Source organism: Choloepus didactylus, chromosome 6 (genome assembly GCF_015220235.1).
Source record: "Choloepus didactylus isolate mChoDid1 chromosome 6, mChoDid1.pri, whole genome shotgun sequence".
In the NCBI taxonomy this organism is placed as follows: Eukaryota; Metazoa; Chordata; class Mammalia; order Pilosa; family Megalonychidae; genus Choloepus; species Choloepus didactylus.
Window position 1 is genome coordinate 9,078,864 of NC_051312.1, and position 23,501 is coordinate 9,102,364.

Genomic DNA, 23,501 nt, shown 5'->3' on the forward strand with positions numbered 1-23,501 from the left:
CACTCTAACAAGCCAGAAAAGGCAGCCATCCAGGCCTCCCAAACATTGTGATAGATGTTAAAAGGAAGAACCAGCAAGAATGTATTATTAACATTAGGCCTGGTAGGAAGGGGACACGGTGATTTCATGTTTGAAAGAGATGGATTAGACTATTTCAGCTGTAGATGGACCTATACGGAAGAGGAGAGGCCTGTTTAGGATGAAGAGAGGAATACCATAACATACTGAACTCCCACCTGAATTTGGTGACGAGCCATGGCTCTGGCCAAAGCACATTAAGCTTATGTGGCTTCTGATTACTCTAAAGGAAGTGAATGCTAAAACATTAAGGGCACACAGTGTGGGGGGGAGGGAGGAAAAAGGTCTAACGTTATCTCTAGTGATGTTACTACTGATGTATATACCCTGGGGGAGCAATTCTACCTCTCTCTCTATATATATATACACCTTAAAGAAACTTTTGCACCAGAGACCCAGGAGTCCAGTGCAAATATGCATTACTGCTCTTGTTAACAAACAGGAGACAATCCATATGGTCATCTTGAGGAGAATTCTGATATATTCATACAACGAAATAGCATACATTAGTGAAAATAAACTAGAGCTATCCAGACAACACTGATGACTGTCACAAACCAAATGCTAAGTTAAAAAAAAAAAAACCTACAACAAATCACAGACCCCATACAGTATGACAGCATTTCTGTAACTTCAAAACACAATCAAAACTAAAAGCATACTGTTGAAGAATGCACATATTTGGTAAAACCATAATTTTTAAAAAGGGAAATGATAAAAACACAATTCAGAACAGTGTTTACTTTTGTGGGGGGAAGAGAGATGCAGCCAGGAAGGCGCTACCTGAGGGTTTTGAGAGAACTGGCAATGCTCTATTCCTTAAGTGGAGTCAAGATAGAGGTAATTCTCAACCTTTTTTTTAATATCTTATCTACAATAAATATAATTTTTATGCATGAAATAATTCAAAATAAAGGGGGTAGGGATAAATAAACAAAGTTGAGAGTAGAACCAGATGCTGCTGCTCCTTAGCTCTGATTTAGATGTCTATCTGCCCAAGGCTAACTGAGTAAGGGAGAGAGCTCAAGAGTCCAAGGCAACTAAATCAGCTGAATTTAGAGGTGACAAAAAGAACACCTCCAGACACTTCTCTGGGCTTACTGGGCAAAGCTTAACAGAGCTCCACACTCTGTCATTCAAGGTGTCAACTCTAAGACACTGCCCACTGTCCCCAGAGTTGCAGAAAGACTACCTTGCCAATACAAAAACAGAAAATATCCCAAACTCTGGCATATTTTGCCAATGGAAGGGAAGTCCCTAGATGATTCCAAGAGACAGAGCAATGGATTGAACTTGTGGTCAAGACAGTAACTGGGGCTGGAGGAACTTGTGAGCAGTTCCTGGGGGACAAGGGAGTAAGGGGTGAAGGTGGGGAGGAAAAAAATACACCTGAGGAGACACTAAATCAGAACCCAAAAAATAAGAGCATAAAGGCTGGGACAGAATGTGTGTAATCGGAAGTACAAATGAACATAATGTCCTGAAGACAGACTAGAAGCCCCAAGGATTACTATGTGGGCTTTACCTGGCAGAAAGTGGAACCCAATTTGGCACATGTTGAGTGTATTGGGAAAGAATATAAAATGAGATACAGACCAAACCTATTTAACGTATGTACAGCCCACGGGCGTCAGTGAGGCAGGGAAGAAGGTGTTAGTGACTTATACGGGGAAACTGACCATCAGGAAAGCCAGATTCGGTCAGATCCCACGGGACATGGCCTAGGTCTGAGTCCAGAAGGCCCGTCTCAGAGAGGAAGAGGGTGGTCCCGGCGCCAGAGGCAGGAGATGGGGCTGCCAGAAGAGGGTGGGGTTCCCGCAGGAGTCCTTGGAGGCCTGGCAGGAGCCAGGTCGGGCAGCCGCGGGCAGCTAGCTTGGGGGTGGCGGCGCCCCCTTCAGCGATGGGACCGGGACGGATGGGGAGGCGGGGCCTGGCACAGATCCAGCCCCGGCGGGCGCAGCCCCCGCGGCCGCCGCGGCGCCGGTCCCACCCCGCCCGCCGCTCACCTGGGCACGCAGCTGGACGAGCTCCGGTCCACCTCCCAGGTGGCGTACAGGTTCATCTGCACCGGGGCGGGGGTGCGGCCTGGCCCGGAGCCGCCGGGAGGCGCGGAGCCCGAGGCCACTGCGACGGCCATGGAGGTGGAGGTGGACGAGGACGAGGAGGAGGCGGCCGCCGCCGAGGTGGACGAGGACGACGAGGTGGCCTGGGCCAGTTTGGGGGGCGTCGGCTGCTGCGGCGGCTGCTGCGGCGGCGGCTGCTGCTGCTGCTGCTGTGGGGACTGGGCGGCCCCAGAGCCCCGCTGGCCGCTACCGCCCCCGGCGCCTCCGGGACCACCGCCCGTCCCTCCGCGTTCCGCCATGGCCCGGCCCCGGGTGGGGGGAAGCGGGAGTTACGGGGACCGGGACGACGCCGAGCGGACCCCGAGGCTTCGCCCGCGGCGGCGGCGGGGGCTCCGACTCCTCTGCTCAGCCCGCCAGCCCCGGCGCGCGAGCGAGCGCGAGTCTGCACGCACGCGCGGGGCCTCGCGGTGCGCTGTCCTCGCGCTCGCCCGCCGCGGCCTGTTGCGGCTCGCGCCGCCGAGCCTGGGTGGGCGTGCCCGGGGGGGCGGGGAGTCCTGCTCGCGTCAGCCCCACCCCGAGCCGAGAGGCGGAGCCCGCCCCTCGATCCGCCCAGTAGGCCTCGCCGCCCGGCCCCCAGCCGCCTCCGCCCGCCCTCCTCGCGGCCGCAGCGGCGGGGCCAGCGGAAACCCTGCTTTTCCGGGGCGCGGCCCCAGCCGGTTGGGGGGGGGGCGTTGTCTATCGCAGAAACGCGCCTGGCCTCCTCTGGTCCGCGGAACGGAGGTAAAAACCAGCTGCCAGCCGAGCGCAAGGCCGAACCCCGCTTTCCGAAGGTCGACCTGGTCCCCACCCTGCGGCCCCGACCAGCAAAGGGAGTAGTAAAGGGTCCCTGCGGCCGTTGCCATCCCGGGTACCCACGGGCCGGGAAGTTTCCACCCCTGCCTGTCTCTGGCCCCGAGTGCTGGCAGGGGCTCAGGGGCCTCGAGTCCAAGAGGCCCTTCACACGAGTGAACGATAAAGCTAAGCCTGGCCCATCCTGGCCCACCTCCTTTCTCTTCTCTCCCTACAGCCTCCTCCCCCCACAAATTCCTCATTACAGGGTCAGCTCTCCCCTCCAGCACCTCGGCCCTAAATTTCTTTCACTTGGAATATCCGCTGCCGCCCTCCCAAGACCTAGTTCAACAGCCTCCTCTCCGTGGGGGTCTCCCACACTCAAAGTGATCCTGAAGCCCCCAGCAAGTCAGCGCTTCAGTTGGTGCACTTACACCCCCACCACGACAGTACAGCAGCAACCCGGGACTTCCCTCCCAGCAGTGCTCAGCCTGCTGGACCCAGTGGTCCAGTCCTGGTCTAGCCTGTCAGGAAGACTTCTCAGGACCAGGGGATTAGAACCTGGAGAAAGCAGGCTTTCTCACTCCCTACCTCAAATCCCAGAGGGCACTGCTTGGAACTACCCAGGGGCTTGGGACCATCTAGATTGAGCTATGGCTTCTCACAAGTAAGGACTCAAGTTCTTCATCTTTTCAACCACTACAGGTCTGTTAGGAAGGCCTGACCTGGCCTACTTTCCAAGCCCATTCTACTTCCCCAGCCTAGCCAGGGCATTAAGCTGCCTATTTTTACTCCCCAAGGACAAAGGAGAAAGGTCAAACCAGATCTAGAGGTACTTCCTCCAGAGCCTTCCCACGAAGGGGCCAATGGTATATAACATACACACTTTCAGCCTGACTTCAGCTTCATCGCCAATCTCAACTAAAACGTGTTCCAGATGCATGTGCCTGGTCACGGGCAGCCCTGTGGTTGTCTGTAGAAAGATGCTATTTTTGTTCTTTTCCAAAAGGGGGCTAAGAGGAGATGAGGGAGGCTCAGGAGCTGTTACATACTCAACTCTTTCCTTGGGAAACAGCTTTATTTACAAAACAGGTCTAAAATAAGAACATGAAATGATGACCCGTTGGAAATTGTGGGAGAGGTGGTTCTTGGGACCCATGTATGTAGCCCAGGAGTCCAGGCAAAGGGCCTAAAGGAGAGCTGGGTGTGAGAGAGGAACCTAAAATTTGAACTCCTTGTATTTCTTGCTGCCCCCACGGCTGTCCTGGGGCTGAGCTTTCCTCTTCTTTTGCTATAGGAAAAGGAGAAATTACAACAGGTTAGACAACACCTTTCCCTGTTAAAAAAAAAGAGTGAGTGGGCAGCCTGTGGGAAAAGCGCTGAAACTGGATTCTGTTCCCACCTCCCTCTCAAACTTGGCTGTTTCAACAGCCTTCAAGAGGACAGCCCACCCAAGGTTCTCTAAGGATTCCGGCACTAAGGAAGCTCAGGGCCAAGGGAAGAGTCACCCTTACTCTCACCACTGGAGGGCACCATTCCACTGAAAAAAGGCAGACCCTCATCTCCCTCCCAATTCCCTGCCAAAGCTCCTACCTTCTGTTTGGCAGCATGCTCGGCCACCATGTCGCTGAAGTCTTCTTTCTCCACCTGTGCCTGCTGCTCCCGTACATGCTCCTCATACTTCTGGGTCATGGCCATGGGATCCAGCTCCAATTCTTCAGGTGCTAGGGCCACCTCCACACCTTGCAGCTCAGGGGCGGGGCCCTTCCGGCTCATAACCTGGAAAAGAGATCAGGGCCTTGTCATCTCCAAAGAGAGGTTCATAAACCCTACCTTCTGCCCCTCACCCCCACCCCCAGCCTGCAAGCAGTGTCCTCCAAGTACTCACGGTAGACATGTCATAGATGTGGGTCGATCCCATCATGGCTCCCCCAACGGTGGCTGTTCTCTTCTCTGGCAACACGGTGAAGAGCTGAGGTGTCTCACTTCTGCAAAAGACAACAGGGTCAAGCCAGAAAAGGAAGGGACGAAAGGGTCTCCAGAAGAGGAAGTAAAAGAAACAAGAGCAAAAGCTCCCTAGAGAGATTCTGAGGTGCCCAGGGGCAAAAATAATGCCTGAGCAGCCTCTGCAGTTAATGCGAGGAAAGAACTGGGTCATGAAGGAGGGGGATTGCTTCCAGGGGACCCAGCCTGGAAGGAATAGAGACTGAGCTAAGAGATACCCCTCACCCCCCAAACTCAGATTCCAGGACCCCTATTCAAAGAAGGGCTAAAGGTCAAAGAGGCTAAAAGTTCCCAAGAAAATTCTAGAATAGAGAAGCTGACAAAAGAGACGAGGCTATGGCAATTCCTGCCTCAAAGTTGTGCCTGGAGTTCTAACTTACAGAACTCAAACTTCTAGCCCTTTCAGTGGTACAAGAGCCACCCACATCCAGTCTTCTCACCTACTTTGAGGATTATACCCAGATCTATCAAATCTATCACTGTCATCCCAAGCAATGTGTTCCCCTGCTGCTCTCCCCCTTAAGGAGGTCAGCTTATTCTCCAGACAGCAGCTAGAGTGAACACCTTAAAAGATAATTCAGATCTGATCACTCCTTTCCTTAAAACCCTCTAAAAGGGCTTTTGATCATTGTTTGAATAAAACCCCAACTCCTTACCAGAAACTAAAGAGTTCTTCATAATCTGGCCCCTTACCCCACCCCTGCTCACTATACTCTGGCCACTGTACCCTTCTTTTTCTACCTTGAATATGCAAAGTTTGAGACTTCTGCTTCTGGATGGGACAGAGTAACTGGGACCAGATTTACCTTCCCACCTGAAACAACCAAAAACGGATGAAATACACAGAACAGTGCTATTGCAGACAGTGGACTCTGGAAAACAAAGGACAGTAATTACTGCGAGATGGGAAACAAATGAGGTAAGCCCTACAATTGTCCCAGCTTGCTGCACTGAGAGTTTCCAGGCTGCAGAACAAATTGAGAGAACCCACGTAGAGCCCAGAGGACCCCGTGAGTTGAGGAGCTGAAGCTGAGAGTGAGAGCAGGGAGACGGCAGCAGCTACAGTTCACAGAAAATAATACCGGTGAAGAGAAAGTAACACAGAGAGAGAACTCCAGAGACTTATAGAGAGTCTTCTTCAAGTGTTCAGTGAATATTGATCAGCACATACCTGAGCAAACTACCAAGGCCAAGGAAAGAACCACCCAAAAGCATTAGTGGTAACGGAGACTGATGCTCCCTAGGGACGGGAACAGCGCCTATTCCCACCAGCCAGGCTGGAAAACCTCACGATTCATGGGGCACTGTGTCTAGTACAGAAGACTTCTGCCTCACTAGTGGGGAGGTCTGCGCACTGCTTAGTCCTGCCTACCGAGGCTTAAAAGCAAGATCTGAAAGGATCAAACCTGCTTCCAAATACCTTAACTCAATCCCTGAACAAAACTGGAGACTTACAGGAATACAAAAGCATCCTGGAGACCCGGGCAAGATGGCGGCATAGAGAGGAGTGGAAGCTAAGTAGTCCCCCTGGAACAACTACAAAAAACCAGAAACAACTAGTAAATAATCCAGAATAACTGCGGGGGGACAAACGAGACCATCCATTCTTCATACACCAACCTGAATTGGGAGGAATGCCCTAGAACACAGCATAAAATCTGTAAGTAAAACCTGCGGAACCAGGTCAGGAGACCCCCTCCCCCATAGCCCGAGCTGCAGAGCCTCGTGGTGCCAGAGAGAAGCTCTCTCCCAGCAAGCGAATACGGCTCAGCTGAGCTCCAACTGGGGTTTTAAGTAGCGAGTGTGAACTGCTCACTACAGGTACGCAGCCCCAAAAAACGGACAGAGGCTTTGGGTGACGACTGACCTGGGAGAGCCGGAGGGACACCTTGACTGGGTCTGAAGGGGACTATCTGTTTCTTTTTCGGCTCAGTGGAGAAAGCCCCAGTCATTTTAAGTTTCCAGGGCTGTGACTCGGGGAAGGGTGGAGACAGCACAAGCAGAGAGCAAGACCATTGAAATGCTAATGACCTCCACCTGGGGGGTCTGTCTTCTCTAGGAGGAAAGGGGTGGGGCCCTTTCCATTCAGAACCAGACCCCAGAGCCTGGGGGAACATGGCCACACCTCCTCTCACCAGTCAAGAATTACAGGCTAACAGGCATCACCTGCTGGGCAGAAAAGCACAGTGACCCGAGGCATCAAAGGGTGGAGCAATTTTCTAAGACACACCCGCGGGGAAACCAGATAGTGAATATTTCTTCCCTCTGGGACCTGAGCCTGTTCTGGTCTGGGAAAACCTGATTTGGATAACCAAGGAAACCATGCCTAGACAACAGAAAATTACAACCTACACTAAGAAAAACAAAGTTATGGCCCAGTCAAAAGAACAAACGTACACTTCAACTGAGATACAGGAATTTAAACAACTAATGCTAAATCAATTCAAAAAGTTTAGAGAAGATATCGCAAAAGAGATAGAGGCTGTAAAGGAAGCACTGGACATGTATACGGCAGAAATCAAAAGTTCAAAAAACCTACTAGTAGAATCTATGGAAATGAAAGGCACAACACAAGAGATGAAAGACACAATGGAAACATACAACAGCAGATCTCAAGAGGCAGAAGAAAACACCCAGGAACTGGAGAACAAAACACCTGAAAGCCTACATGCAAAGGAGCAGATGGAGAAAAGAATGAAAAAATATGAGCAACGTCTCTGGGAACTCAAGGATGAAACAAAGTACAATAATGTACGTATCATTGGTGTCCCAGAAGGAGAAGAGAAGGGAAAGGGGGCAGAAGCAATAATAGAGGAAATAATCAATGAAAATTTCCCATCTCTTATGAAAGACATAAAATTACAGATCCAAGAAGCGCAGCGTACTCCAAACAGAAGAGATATGAATAGGCCTACGCCAAGACACTTAATAATCAGATTATCAAATGTCAAAGACAAAGAGAGAACCCTGAAAGCAGCAAGAGAAAAGCAATCCATTACATACAAAGGAAGCTTCATAAGACTATGTGCGGATCTCTCAGCAGAAACCATGGAGGCAAGAAGAAAGTGATGTGATATATTTAAGATACTGAAGGAGAAAAACCGCCAACCAAGAATCCTGTATCCAGCAAAGCTGTCCTTCGAATATGAGGGAGAGCTCAAAATATTTTCTGACAAACAGACAATGAGAGACTTTGTGAACAAGACACCTGCCCTACAGGAAATACTAAAGGGAGCACTATAGGGTGATAGAAGACAGGAGTGTGTGGTTTGGAACACAATTTTGGTAGATGGTAGCACAACAATGTAAGTACACTGAACAAAGGTAACTATGAATACGGTTGGGAGAGAAAGATGGAGAGCATGTGAGACACCACAAGAAAGGAGGAAAGATAACGACTGGGACTGTGTAACTTGGTGAAATCTAGAGTATTCAACAATTGTGATAAAATGTACAAATATGTTCTTTTACGAGGGAGAACAAGCAAATGTCAACCTTGCAAGGTGTTAAAAATGGGGAGGCATTGGGGGAGGGATGCAATCAGCATAAACTAGAGACTGTAACTAATAGAATCATTGTATTATGCTTCGTTTAATGTAACAAAGGTGATATACCAAGGTGAATGCAGATAAGAGGGGGGGATAGGGGAGGCATGTTAGACACTTGACATTGGTGGTATTGTCTGATTCTTTATTCTACTTTGATTTAAGGTTATTTTTCCTTTTGCTGCTTCCTAGCTGTCATTTTTTTTTGTTTCCTCTTTCTTTTGCCTCTCTACCTTCTTTGACTCTCCCTCCTGCCTTGTGGAAGAAATGTAGATGCTCTTGCTTAGTATGAGCAGAATGTTCAATCAGGATGAACTTAAATGTTTGGAAATGAACAGGGGTGTTGGTAGCAAGATGTGAGAATAACTAACAGCGCCGAATGGTGTGTGAATGAGGTGGAAAGGGGAAGCTCAGAGTCATATATGTCACCAGAAGGAAAGTTGGAGGTCAAAGATGGGAATGTATAAAACTGAATCCTATGGTGGGCAATGTCCATGATCAACTGTACAAATACTAGAAATCACTTCATGAACCAGAACAAATGTATGACAATACAATTAGAAGTTAATAATAGAGGGGCATATAGGGAAGAACTATATACCTATTACAAACTATATACTACAGTTAGTAGTATTTCAACATTTTTTCATAAACAGTAACAAACGTACTATATCAATACTAGGAGTCAACAATTGAGGGGGGTTGGTTAGGGATAGGGGAGGTTTAGAGTTTCCTTTTCTTTTTTTCTTTTTTCATCTTTCACTTTATTTCTTGTCTGGAGTAATGAAAAGTTTCTAAAAATTGAACAAAAATTAAGTGTGGTGATGGATGCACAGCTGTATGAGGGTACCCAGGGGCAAGTGATTGTACACTTTGGATCTTTGGATAATTGCATGGTATCTGAACAATCTCAATAAAAATGAAAAATAAAAATAAATAAAAAATAAAAAAAAAAAAAAAAAAAAAGCATCCTGGTCACAAGGTAAATTTCATAATGCCTGGCATCCAACAAAAAATTACCAGACAGGAGACACAACACCATGATGAGGAGAACAATCAATCAATTGAAAGTAACCCAGAACTGACACAGATATTAGAATTAAGAGGTAGGTACACTGAAACAGATATTATAACTATATTCCTTCCATATGTTCAAATAGTTAAATAGAGACTCAGAAGACATAAACAAGATCCAAATCAAATTTCTGTAAATGAAAACTACATCGGATGTTGTGCTGGTTTGGAACTGATATGTACCCACAAAAGGCTATGTCCTTTTAATCCATTCTTGTGTTGTGCAGACCTTCTGATTAGGTTGTTTCCATGGAGATGCGACCTACCCAATTCAAGGTGGGTCTTAATCCTTTTACTGGAACCCTTTATGAGAGCATAAAAGGCAGAATCACTCAGAAAGCTTAGAGAGAAATGCCCCGGAGATGCTAAGGAAGGACCCACAGGAGTGGAGACAGAGGGCCACTGAAGCCAGGAGCTGAAAGCTAAACCCCAGAGAGAAGGACCAGCAGACTTGGCCAGGTGCCTTTCCATGTGACAGAGGAATCCCAAACGCCAGTAGCCTTTCTTCAGAGAAAGTATCCTCCTGTTGATGCCTTAAGACATTTTCACAGCCTTAGAATTGTAACTTGTAACTTAATAAATCCACATTGTTAAAACCAACCCATTTTCTGGTATACTGCATTTCAGCAGCTTTAGCAATCTGAAAACAGGATTAATATCAGATTAGAGATTGCAGAAGCAAAGATTAGCAAACACAGTAATAGAAGCTTTCTAAAGTAAAACACAGAGAGCAAAGAGCACTAGCTGTGGGACAACTTCAAGACCTGAAACATGTGTAACTGAGTTCCCAAAAGAGAGGAGAGAAGGGAGCAGAAAAGGTAACTGAAGAAATAATGGCCAAAAAATTTCTGAAATGAATAAAAACACAGACTCACAGATCCAAGATGTTCAACAAACCCCAAGCACAAGAAACATGAAGAAAACTACCCTAAGCATATATGATCAAACTAGTGAAAACCAAGTGAGAGAGAAAACGTTAAAAGCAGCCAAAGAAAAATGACACGTTACGTACATAAGACAGAAAAAATAGGTATGAACAGATTTCTTCTCTGAAACAATGCAAGCCAAGACAGTGAAGCAATAACTTTAAAGTAATGAAAGAAAAACACAGTCAACTTAGAATCCTATACCCAGCAAAAAAAAAAAAAAAAAAACAAAACCCAAAATTAAGGCCAGATAGAAAAATTTTTAGACTACAAAAGCTGAAAGAATTCATGGTCAGCAGACCCACGCAACAAGAGATGATAAAGGAGGTTCTTTCAGGCAGAAGGAAAATGATACCAGATAGAAAGCTAGATATACACAAAGATCTAAAGAGCTCTGGAACTGGTAACTATACAGGTTAATTTATCAGGTTTTTATTGTTTAAGTCTCTTTAAAAGACAACTATTTAAACAAAAATAATAAACGTAGTATGGGATTTATAACACATGTAAAAGGAAAATGTATGACAATAGTGCAAAGGCTGGGAGGAAGAAATGGATATATACTATTGGAAGGTTCTTATACTATCTGGGAAGTGGTGTAGTATCACTTGAAAGCAGAATGTGATAAATTAAAGATGCATACTATAAACACTAAAAAGCAATCCCTAAAATAACAAAATAAAGCCTTAAAGTCAACAAAGCAACAAAGGAGATAAAATGGAATCATTAAAAGAAAAAAACAACAAAAAAAAAAATACTGAGTTAGCCCAAGAGAAGGTAAGAACGTAGGAAAAAGAGAATAAAGAACATAAAGGACACAACACAGGATATGACTCTCGGGGATGAATCTGAACCCAGCATTTTGGGATTGAGAACATCTTGACCAAAAGGGGGATGCGAGATGAAACAAAATAAAGTTTCAGTGGCTGAGAGATTCCAAATGGAGCCGAGAAGTCACTTGAGTGGGCATTCTTACGCACTATATAGATAACCCTTTTTAGGTTTTAATAGCTAGAAGTAAATAACTGAAACTATCAAACTGCAACCCAGTAGCCTTGACTCTTGAAGATGATTGTAGGGCAATGTAGCTAACAAGGGGTGATAGTGCAATTGTGAAAGCCTTGTGGATCACATTCCCTTTAACCACTGTATGGATGGATGAGTAGAAAAATGGGGACAAAAACTAAATGAAAAAACGGGTGGGATTTGGAGGATGATCTGGGTATTCTTTTTTACTTTCATTTTTTATTCTTATTTTTACTTTTTCTGGTATAAGGAAAATGTTCAAAAAATAGATTGGGGTGATGAATGCACAGCTATATGGTGGTACTGTGAACAGGTGATTGTGCACCACGGATGACTGTATGATATGTGAATATATCTCAATAAAACTCAATATAAAAAACAAACAAACAAACAAGAACATAAGGGACAAAAAAAAGGTCATTTCATAACTAAAAAGGAGTCAATTTATTGAAAGGGCTTAACACTCCTCAACATTTATGTGCCTAGTAACAAAGCTTCAAAATACAAGACTCTGCACAGCCTATGCCTGTCTTAGGGCCTTTGCACTTGGTTGCACTTACTGTTCCTTCTGCCTCCTAAACATGCACTGGCTCCGTTCTAACATTTAAATCTCGGCTCAAACAGAGCCTCCACACCACCCAAATCCCTCTATTTCTCATTACCTAGTTTCCTTTGCTTCACCACCCTTTTCTACATCTGAAATCATCTTGTTCTTTGATTACTCATTTACCTCGACTGTCCTTTTCACTGCTGACTCTTTACTGCAAAGAGCAGTACCTAGCAAAGAGATGGTGTTCAATTACTATTTTTCTAAAAAAAGGAACAAAAGTCAGCCAGCCAACCTAGAGGCTGAAGGAAAGTGAAAGACCTTTCCTTGAAGCCCTGCCTGGTTCACTCACCCATCCATTGCCTCCTCAATCTTCTTCTTCCTCAGCTCAATGAGTTCTGGAGTCTCCATTCCAGCTGGCACTGATGAGAATCCTCCAGGAGTGATGAGGCCACTGAGAAGAGAGAAGTAAGCTCTGGAGTAAAGAAAACAACCCCCCAAAGACAAACAGATCACTTAAGAGAAGCAGGCATTCTACATCCCCACCTGTCCGCAGGGGTAATAAAGCCTGTCTCATCTGGTTTGTCTTCATCACTCTCTTCCTCCTCCTCTTCCTCGGAAGACTCCTCATCAGATGGCTCCAGTTCCCCCCAAGGGGTCCGGTCAATCTCTTCTTCCTCAGTCTTGGTCTGAAAGAGATCACTCACTAGTTCAGCCAGTGTTTGCTGAGCACCTGCTATGTGCCAAGCACTGTTTTAAGCTGAAGTTATACAAGAGTAAACAGACAGTAATTCCTACCCACTAGAGCTTATACTCTAGTGGGGGCGCTTACATCACATCTTAGGAAAATATGCTCCTTTCAGACTTGGGAACCTCAGAACACCCAGCTCCCTGGTATGAAGCTATAAACCAACTATCCCTAACCTTCAAGACCAAGCTCACCAGTCCACGGCCCATACCTGAAATTCAGCAGCATTGGTTCCAAACACGTCCCCATAAAGCGGTTTCCCAGTCTCGTCTACTGGGGGTTTGCCCCAGCCACCAGCATGGTACCCAAAGGAACAGCTCTGCAAGAGAGGAAGCTCCCATCAGTTCCACCCCTCATCTCCCAGAAAAAATTCACACTCCACAGTGCAGGACTTACACTTGGGAACTCCAGGAATTATGACTGCAGAGTAGAATTAATTGTTATATAAGGCATTACAAAGCAAAAAGTAGTAATAAGCAACAGAAGCCTAGAGGGAACTGGATGAGGAAACGGGAGGCAGAGAGCGTGCTACTAACCTCAGCTTTCCCGGCAGAGTCCATGCTGTCTAAAACTGAAAGTTGCACTTTAAAAACATGACTCCAACTTCTTCCTGATTTTTCCTAACTTTGAAAAGCTGGCTCTTTGAGAATCTAGTTCTCTTAAGGGACAGAAATTTTTGTCCAAAATTTAACAATTACTTTTTTTACTTTAATGACTTTGTTGTCTACTAAATTCCAGAAAAAAATCTAATGATTTTGATTAATAAAAAGCATAAATTTCAAAGAACTAATTTAAAATAAATAAGTAAATGTAACACTATTCTTAAAATAAAATTATTTCTTTCTATCTGTCCATGTATATCAAAGAGATGTCTTAAAATTCTTTCATCAAATGTCATATTTGATGATTTCTAAGTGGTCAAATTGGGGATGATTTGTTATTTGCATCTTTGTACTTGTACATTTTTATTAAATATTTTATGAGCATGTCAGCTTTTTAAAAAATAAAAACCAATAACTTTCTTTTTTAAGAGCAACAAAGCAGAAGAAAAAAGGGGGAAAAAAAAATCCTCTAGTCAAAAATCAAAGGCAGCTGAGCATGAAACAAAGAACAGCGCTCACCTCAGGGATGGGCGAGTTCAGCCCAGGGATCTTTAGGTTGGGGTACGACGGGGGTGGTCCGTATCGCTGCATGGCAATCAGCCACGGGGGAGGGACCTTGTGGGCATTCTGTAGCGGGAAGAGAATAGGACACGTCTCCTAACCTCATCCCTATGCCTCCCTCTCACCCCAATCCCCACTCTCTTCAGCCACTTCCCCAGCCAGCTAACTGGCACTCACGGGTCCTACTGGCATCCCCAAAGAAATCCTTAGTTCATCAGACAGATCTCCTGGTTTCTTCTCCTTCAATCGCGTCTCAAACTCCTTCCCCTGAGGAAAAAGCAGAGCAGGCTATATTGTGGACGCCGGACACACACTGGGAGTGAAGCTCAATGGTAAGAGGACGGAAGAACAAAGATGAAAAGTCCTAATCCACATCAGATAAAAAATCCCACTGAGGAGTGCCTGGTTCCCACTCTGATTATCATCACTTCTTTCCCTGGCTAGAGGTGGGGAAGTCAGAAAGGCCAGGGAGAAGGGGAAAGGCAAGATTCCCTGTGCTGTGAACCCCATGCGAGAACATGGCCAAACCGTGGGACCTGCTTTTCTTGGGTAAACTGAGGACATTTGACGGGATCATCTCTAAGATCCATCTACCTCAAAAAGTCTATGATTTCATGATGATTAACATTTCAAGCATCAAAAAACAAAACAAAACCTAAACCGTTTCTCTCATCCCCAATCCAGAAAGCATCTGCCACTTTGGCTCCTCTGTCCCTAAACCACTCACCACAAATAATTATTGTTTCAAAGATATGGTGTACATCTCTTCTCTGAAAAACCACCCTCCCATCGGATGGGAATTAACAGGCTAATTCCCTAACTTAACCCTTAACTCTAGGGTTGAGGGGGTCACTGTACCATCTTCAAACATCCTTCTGACCAAGGGTTAGAAAGCCACAATCAAAGGGCCAAGCCCTGCTGTCTCCCAGTCCCCAAACCTCGTAGTACAGGTCTCCATGGATGGTCAACTTCGGCTTGGTCTGCCACTTGAAGAAGGCATCATGCAGTTTTTGGTAATCAATGTCAATCTTCCCCATCTTGGGCCGAACCTTCTCTCGCATCTTTGACTTCATCGTCTTCTGTTCTTCCTGTAGAAATGGCAGAAGACATGCCCCAGTACGTATTCACTAAGTCCAACTCCTAGGAGAGGATGTGGCTCCCCCCTCCCAAAAGAGATCAAAGGAAACCTCACTTTTCTCATTCCAAAATTCAAAATCCTTTCTGCTCAAACCCCTCAAAAACTACATAATCCATATTGAACAGAATAGATTGTATTAAATCAGCCTCAGTTTTATGTGTGGGGTTTTTTTTTTTAACTATCTGATCAAGAGACTGATGATATGAGTTGCCTCTGGAGAGAACTGGGTGAGTAAAGTATAACTGGGGGGGCAGAGTTCTCACCACTGTACCTTCTGGACTTCTACACCACATACAAGTATTACCTACCCAAAATACTGAGTTAAAATGTTAAGTCTGACAACCACCATGAATCTCTAGCTACAAAGTACACCAGGCTCACATTGGGAGCAGAGAAAAAGATACCACCAAAGGCCACCTGTAAGGAAAGGAGTCACAGTGTACAGATCAGAGTGAGCTGGCAGGGGGACGGCAGAGGGAGGGAAGAGACAAGGAGGAAGATGGAGCCGCTCAGAACCGGCAGCTCAGTGTGGGACAGGAGAGTAAGCTCTGAACACAGACGTGAGGTCTGCCTTTCAGGTGTTAATGTCCTTCCCCTGCAGGGTGTCAGATGTAGTGCTGACTTATAAATTAGAAAAGGGGAAAATTAGACATTAAACAAGTAGGTATCTTTGTGGAGCCAGATTCTGATTTTGAACCAGGCTACTTGCTATTTAGGACCTGGATCCTCCAGGGCAGGCCTGAGCCCCAGTCAGGCCCTCACCTTCTCCTGCAGGGCCTCCCGCATCTCCTGGATGCCTGTGCGTTTGATGAAGTCTGGCAGCTCAAAGGGTGGCTTCTCAATGCCCCGCTTGCCCTGTAGGTACTTGCGCTTGAAACACCAGTGGCGTGGCACGGGCACGGAATTCCGAGTGGCTTTGAGATGAACCAAGAGTTTGGGGTCCTGCGCTGTCACATCATGCATTTCCACGACATCAGGCCGTGCTACCAACTGGAAAACACACAACACCATGCTGCTATAAAGTACCAACCTCTCAGGACTAAAGCATTCCTCCTCCTCACCCTCGAAGGATCCATACCCAAGTTGCTCAAGTCATTCAAGGCCCTCCATGCCATACCCCACAACACAAAAAACTCCCCTGCAGGATTTGAGCTCCTCACATGGTCTCCCAGCCAGGCTCCAGGCCCTGCGGGATCATCTCTGGGCTCACCTGTTTGAGTTCAGCCACTGTGAAGCGGTTCATTCGGCGCAACTTCTTCTTGGATAGCTTGGGGGCTTCTGGTTTCTTTTCCTAGAACCAAACAGGCAGCTCATGAACAGGACTTTTTATGTGTGACTCAAACAGCCCCAGCCCACCCCAAAACTTAAGCCAACAAAGGGCTCCTTTCCTCTAAGAGTGCCCCATGGCCCCACCGGATACATCTCAGCCACCTGTCCCCACAGCCCTTGCTGCCCACCACAAGGGCGAGAGACTCACCTGTTCATCATCACTGCTGTCATCATCACTGTCCTTGTGCTCCTCCTCAAAGCCCTTCTTCTTGGGGATGGCAGAGTTCTCCAGTTTGTCAAGTTTCTCTGGCTCCTTCTCTTTTTCCTTCTTCACATCATCAGTGAGCTAAGGAGGAAGAGAACAGGAAAGCCCCAGCCCTGAGCCCTGCAGTGAAAAATGCCCCCTTAACCTTATCTCTTCCCCGTCCCCATCCCCTTCCCGTTTAGCTCTGCTCCTTCAGAGTAAACTGCTCCTTGTACCTTGAAAGCCTCAAAAATCCTCTTGAAGAAGATGAAGTTGGGCTCATAGATTTCAGGTTCTTCAGTCACATACTCGATTTCCACATCAGCAGCTGGGGACTCAGAGCCACGGGACCGGGATGAATCTTTCTCTCGCTCCCCAGAGCTCTCAGACGACACCCCCCGCACTCGCTGGGGCTTTTTCTTCTTCTTTCGATTCCTACGTTTCCGATTTTTCTGGAAAGACCAGAGAAAACTAACTAGGTCAGAGAATCCAACCACCATCCCTGTCTCCTAGCCCCTATCTCCTCACCCCATCTCCCCAAAAACTCAATGCTCAGTCTTTTCCCAAGAAAGGAGTCCCATAAAATGGCTGAGAAAAGAGATCTTGGGGTCAGACTCCCAAGTCCTGCCACTCTTAAGCTGGGCACCACTGGGCTCAGAACCACAGCTTTTTCATCTGTAAAGTGGAAGAATTAATAGTACTCAGAACTCAAAGGGATGTATGGCAATTAGACGAAAACACATGTGCAAGATGCTTAGCACAGAACTGGCACAAAGTAGCAGCTACTATTTACTGAACACATGCAATTGCTGTTATTTAAGTACCCAAACAGTCTCCTGACAGTCCTCCCAAACGTTGCTCTGTCTCATACCTCTTTTTTTGATATGGACACAGTGTCCTCCTCAGTCTCTGAAGCTGAGTGGCCCAGGGATGAGCGAGTATCTGCTTCCATTTCCTCTTCCTCTGCAAGAAGGGAAGGCAGTGATCAGAGTCTCCTCCCAGTGACACTAGCTTGCCACTCACAGTAGCCCTTCCTTTAGAGAGCCCATTTCTCCAGCCCTCTTCTGGATGGAATGGATGGATGGGGACTGGGCCTCGCCCTCTCCAGCTTTTGGGTCTGCAGCCCTCAGGACACACTGATACTCACCCTGTTGAGAGTTCATCTCTTCCTGGCGACTTTCCTTCAGCTGCAGGATCTTTTCCAAAGCCTGGGGGATCTTGGGGCCCACAGAGGGATCGTCCATCTGCCAGAGACAACCCAGTCAAAAGGGGTCATCACCGTGCCCTTCTGCTAGAAAGGCTGCTGGCCAGATGACGTAAAGAGCAGATAGTGGGCAAGACCAATTGGGCACAATAAGGTTTAGCATCCCTTGGAGTGAGCCCCAGAACCTGCCCCCAAAGTGTTTCCCAGACCCCCCTTCCTGCAGTACCCTTAATATATTTCAACTAAGTTATGGCTTTCTGTGCCCCCTCCCCACTGCCCCAGTAAGTTAAAATACCCCCATCTCTCAGAATCCTTCTCTAATAATCCAGAAATAGATCCCTTCTAAACCACCATGCTTCTGTCCTCGGGATGGAAATCACCAGTCTCACCTCTCTGTTCTCATCTCCTGGGGGTGGTGGAGGACCACGAGGACGCGGAACAGGAGCCCCCATGGGCAAAATGGTAGGAGAGGGGCCCACTGGAGCAGCTACTGAGAGACAGGAAAAGGAACACCAATGTCAGAGAAGAAAAAACACTCATTGAAAAAATTACCTTCCTTGCTAAAAGTCAAGGTGACAGTTACCCTTCAGGAGAGAAAGGAGCCTAAGTGGGCTTTTGGGTGCTGGAAACATTTTGGTTCTTGGTTCTTCGATCACATACCCTATTTCAACACCTGAATGTGTTCAGTTTGTGAAATGTCACTGAATTACATGCTCTCCGTATGTGTACTCATTGGTATATGATATATACTTAAAAAAAAATTAAAAAAACGAAAACAAAAACATAATTACCTTCCTTTCATTTCCAGGGTCTTACCTCGAGGACCCAGGGGAGTGCGAACACCCATCTGGCTCATGTCCTGTGGGGGCCGAGAGACCGGGGTGCCCATCTTGGCTATCTCCTGCTGCCGTTCCTGCTCCAGCAGCACAGCTGCCTAGAGAAGGGGAGTAGAGACAGAGCTTGCAACTCCGTTTGGTGGGTGGCCCCTAGCAACTACATTCTTTTAGGCTGGTATGAGGCCTGAGAATAATCAGGAGCCACTCAGGCCCTATGTGCTCCCCTCACCCCCACTCTTCCAACTTCCAGGCCAAGGAAAATCCCTGGAAATAACACCAAGGAAAACCCTGAGAAACTGCTAGCTTCTAGCACAGAAATTAATATTTAGCTAAATACTGCTTTCTATTTTTTTAATGAGAATTTTCTTCCACAAAAGATTACGTTACTTAGAAGGAACTATGAGGTATCTTCTTATATCTACTCCTCAAGAGCGAGCACAATCTGGGCACAAGGATAGGGTACTTCATAAGTATTTCCTCATCTGTTGCTCTTAATGTTTTTTTTAATACTCCCAAATAACCCATTAGGTAACAACTAAAACAATGCACCTCTAGAGATAACATCTTACTCATCATCCCCAAACTTATATTCATCATATCATATACTCTAAACCCTATATAAATGATTAAGTTAGCCAAAACTTCTCTCCAAGGTTCACATAAGACCCAGCAGAGTCCAGCAAACTTTTCCTGTAAAGGGCTGGACTGTGGCTTTACAGGGCATGTATGGACTCTGTTTCTTTTTGGTTTCCTTTTTTACGTGTTTGTTTTTATAACCCTTTAAATATATTAAAAAAAAAATTCTTAACTTGTGGGCCATACAAAAATAGGCCACAGACCATAGTTTGACAACCCCTGGACTAGACAACAGCTAGAATTACTCGGGAGATACTGGAACATAATTGGGGATAAGGGAGCTTCCAAGGAGAACTTGAATGGTGCATCTCACGTTGGGTAATGGGCAGAAAATGACAGTCAACCGACTGGACCATGAGGTCAGAGGTTAGGGGGAGGGGTATTACCCGCTTCTGCTGCTCCAAGAGCTCATGTTCCTTCAGTGAATGATCTCCCTGCTTAAAAAAGAAAACAAGCTCATACCAGCACTGATACCCCACAGGCCAGTATGCCATAACTCTGCTTCCTAGGGTCCTCTACCAGCCTAGGACCTATGTTCTAGTCTTTGGTCCAGAGCTTCCTAGAAGCTTTAGCCCTAGGATCCAGCTATCTCTGGGGCTCCACTCCCTCGTCAGGGGCCTGGCGAGGCCTAGGCACAGGCTTCCGTCTACCCTACCTGCTTGGCGCGCTCCTCTTGCTGCATCAGCAATGCCGCCTGCTGCTGTGCCAGCTTCAGCCGCTCCTCCTCTGACAATGCCACAGGCTCACCCACACGGAGGGGAGGCGGGGGCCCCAAGTTTGGTGGGTGGGGTCCAACTCCCATGGGAAAGCCAAGGCCAAGGCCCGGTGGAGGCGGTGGGGGTGGCGGAGGAGGTTGCAGAGGTGGGAGTCCCATGGGTGGAGGTGGCATGGGAATCCCAGAGAGCTGTGGAGAAAATATGACCATAAACTAGAAAGTATTTATCTATTTATTCTGCAAACATTTGCTGTGGACCTACTACGAGCCAGGTGCTGGAATTCCTTCATTCAAGAAGAGAATATTCCAAAGCAATATCAAGGGAAGAGAATGTTAACTTTGGGGCATCAGCGGAAGAAAGCTATCAACTCTCTTCCCCCAAAAATATCATGAATGCAGATTTTGCATACAAATTCAGACGGTTCAGGGATACTTCTAAAGGGACTTCTAGGGACCCTTCATCCCAAATGACACAGAGGTCAATGGATCCCAGGTCAGAGCCACTGCTTTGGAGAAAAAGGATCAACACCTGGATCAGAAGGGACATGGAAGTTGCAAGGAATTAAACATACAGGAATCAGTATGCTAGGGCACCCAGCAAACCCTAATGACACTGAATACAGGGGTATGCAATTAATTCACAGAGTTGGCCTTAAATGCCTCACTGAATAACATGGGAATTGTGCCCAGGGAGGGCAAGGAAGAGGAGGATTATTTCCAGATAGGGAGGATCAAGTCAGGCTTCCAGTATTTGAGCTGAGTCCTAAAGGCCAGGTAGAATTTGGAGGAGCAAACATTGAGGAAGGAGGCAAATATCAGTACCAAAAGAGAAGTGAAGAGCTAAGTTTGACTTCACAGTACCTCCTAACCCAATCTGACAGCTGCACACCCAGTACACCACATAAGAGAGGAGGGGCGGGGCCTGGGAAGCAAAGGACCTTATAATGTGGAACAACCCCCTCACCTGTGCTGACATGGGAGGGGGCGCAGTTTTGTCCCCATCCTCCCCTCTCAGAACCGGCCGACTCAGTGCGATGCCGGTCTGCAAGAGAGAAAGGAGGTCAATGTTGGTCAGTCCGAGAGAAGCTGTTACGGTAAAACACGTTCCCTCCCATTCACTGAACAAGTATTTACCCAGTGCTTGTCTGCCCGAACTCAGGCTGCGCACTAGGGAAGACCAACACGTACAGAAACGATTACGACAGGGCGGGAAAAGGCAGGACAAGCAAAGAGAGCAAGCCGCGCTGTGCCAAGGTGCATAAAGAATGAAGATCGAGCTGCGAGTGGACTTTAAGGCCTCCGGGAGAAACTCGGCCTATCCTGACCTCCCGCTGCGAGCACCTACCTGGCGGGTGTAACTCTGCAGCCGCTCCACCAGCTCCTCGCGACTCCCTGCGGGGTAAAGTTACAGGATCAATGGGGCAGGCCAGGCCGGAGCAGGCCAGTCTGACCCGGTCAGGGCCCAGACGCCCGCCTCCGCCCGCCGTCCCCAGGTCTCCCAGGTAACCAGGCTCCGCTTCCTCGCAGTTCCACGCGGGTCCCTTTTGACTTCCCGCGCTCCTCACCCTGGATCGGAGCTCCGATCTCTGCCAACTTGGCCTGAAGCTCCTGGGCAGCCCAGGCGCCATAGTGCCCTGGGGGTGGCGGCGGCGGCAGCTGCAATTCCCCTTTGGGGGGTTCGGGATGGTCGGCCGCCATCTTAGCCGCAGGAAGGCGCGCAACCAATGCGGAAGCTCGGGCCAGCCTCCGGGCCCAATTCCCGGAACTTCCGGCAGCGCCGTACGCCACGTCCCCTCGCGGGTTGGGAGGACGTTCTGATTGAGGCCCGCCCACAATTGGGACGCCGTAGAGGCGTCCTTTCTCCAATGGTCCTCAGACGGCGAGTCGCACAGCCTTCTGGGAATTGTAGTACTCAAACCACTATATATATGAGGACCCCCCCCCCCTTCCCCCCCTCCCGCGGGAAGACAGTGTCCAGCCATGGGGTGGAAATACCGGCGGTGGGTTGTGGGCGGTGCAGCGGAGAAAGCGCATCCTGCCCCGAGGGAGTGCTTTCCGCCTCTCCCTTGCCGGAGCGCAGACTTTGAGGCTTCCCATCCGACTCCCTGATCAGGCAGTCCCGAGGGATTCGTCCCCCCGGCGGCGGCGTGTTGTGGACGCTAAGCCGGAGGTTGAAGCCGATGCCTGCGATAACACAGTGTCTGATTGTCTGCTCCGGCCCAGGCATGAATGAATGGACTGAAAAGGGATCGGAGCCGGGAGAGGAGCGAGTCCGACCGGGCTGAGCTCCAGCTGCCGACCAAGGGAAAGGGCGACACTACAGCTGCCTTTTCCACCTTCCAGGCCGGCTCCGCTAAGCCTTCTCCGCTTTCCTTTCTTTCCTTGGAGCTCCCATAACACGTTCAGACCTCCACGCTTCAAGTCTGATTTTTGCCCCTTCTCCTCACCTCCACCCCCATCTCCAAGAACGCGAGCAGGGAGCTGGGCTTTTTACTATCTCGCAGTACCTGGCATTCAGAGTGGCACTCAGTAAGTGATTACTACTGAAAAAAGACTAAGTGGAACAATCTTTCTGGCGACAAGATTTGTGACGTTTTTCGTCTCAAAAATGAACTCAGGACCTTTTCTCTTTTCTTCCCTCAGCCTTGCCCACCCTCTCCCAAGCAGCCACTGTACCCTAAGAGAGATGGACAGTTGCCCTTTGCCGAGGCCAGCCCCCCCTCACTGACAGCCAGGCTCACTGTGTGTGGGTGTCCGCGTGCGTTGGGTGAGGTAGGGAGAGACTCCATTCAGTTGTCTCATTTATTGGCTCCCTCCACACCCACCTTTCCAATCTCTAGTTGGCACCATTTCACGACTGTCCTAACAGAGAAGTAGAGCTGGGTGCAAGGGAAAGAGGATGGTTCCCAGGTCCAGGGAGGTTTGCTTCGGCCAAGATAGAGAAAAGGACTGTGCCAGGAAGGTTGGCTCACGTCCTAGCCCTGGCGGAGAAGTTGCCTTCATTCCTGCCCAAACCTTGACCCATCTCCCTTCCATTACCACCCCCCCACACACACACACACAGCCCGTCTCCTGCTGCCATTCCCAGACATAACTCCAAACCCAGAAAGGATAGCAGAGAAGACACAGCAGGGGTATCAGCCCACTCAGGTGGAACCTTTCTTCCTGATCCACTCAGACAGAGCCTCTCTGACCCAGAGGAAGGCTCTTTCTGCTCCCTGTAACCTGAGAGCCCCCAGCAGGTCACCTGAGGCTGGAGGCCCCCAGCTGTGTGTGTGCTGGCAGAGACAGAAAGGGAGTGTCTGTCTCATACAGGATAAGCTTAGTGCTGACCGGTGAGGAGATAATGTGGCTAAGGGCCAGAAAGGGACATGCCAAGTAGGACCTCATTTCACCATGGAGGCAGGCAAGGTAGGGCTCTCCCCACCCCCTCATTCTGCAGAGGGGAATACTGAGA

At 48.0% G+C, this 23,501-nt stretch overlaps 2 protein-coding genes across 7 annotated transcripts in view; both read right to left on the reverse strand.

The window, feature by feature from the left end:
• The window catches only part of PACS1 (phosphofurin acidic cluster sorting protein 1), a 170,648-nt gene extending 168,010 nt beyond the window's left edge, over positions 1-2,638 (reverse strand). The window contains exon 1 of one of the 2 annotated variants that reach the window (XM_037838047.1): positions 2,085-2,638. In XM_037838047.1, the coding sequence (XP_037693975.1) occupies positions 2,085-2,440 (356 nt within the window). In that variant the 5' untranslated portion in view covers positions 2,441-2,638. The remainder of the gene's footprint in view (positions 1-2,084) is intronic. The other variant, XM_037838048.1, reaches the window with a different exon arrangement.
• Positions 2,639-4,028: 1,390 nt separating this feature from the next.
• Positions 4,029-21,772, reverse strand: SF3B2 (splicing factor 3b subunit 2). 5 transcript variants are annotated; one of them, XM_037840266.1, is made up of 22 exons: positions 21,610-21,772; positions 21,390-21,436; positions 21,009-21,086; positions 19,985-20,233; positions 19,716-19,763; positions 18,674-18,791; positions 18,247-18,347; positions 17,801-17,897; positions 17,525-17,616; positions 16,890-17,105; positions 16,618-16,755; positions 16,351-16,431; positions 15,903-16,130; positions 14,941-15,090; positions 14,180-14,269; positions 13,961-14,068; positions 13,051-13,158; positions 12,638-12,780; positions 12,444-12,545; positions 4,858-4,957; positions 4,563-4,748; positions 4,029-4,260 (listed from the first exon to the last, which is right to left on the reverse strand). In XM_037840266.1, the coding sequence occupies exons 1-22, from the start codon at positions 21,740-21,742 to the stop codon at positions 4,189-4,191; spliced, it is 2,685 nt and encodes an 894-aa protein (XP_037696194.1). In that variant the 5' UTR covers positions 21,743-21,772; the 3' UTR covers positions 4,029-4,188. The 5 variants fall into 5 exon arrangements, with proteins under 5 accessions (XP_037696194.1, XP_037696193.1, XP_037696191.1 ...); XM_037840265.1 differs by having other exon boundaries at positions 18,247-18,344; positions 19,716-19,766; XM_037840263.1 differs by having other exon boundaries at positions 19,716-19,766; positions 21,610-21,771.
• Between the last annotated feature and the right edge of the window lie 1,729 nt (positions 21,773-23,501).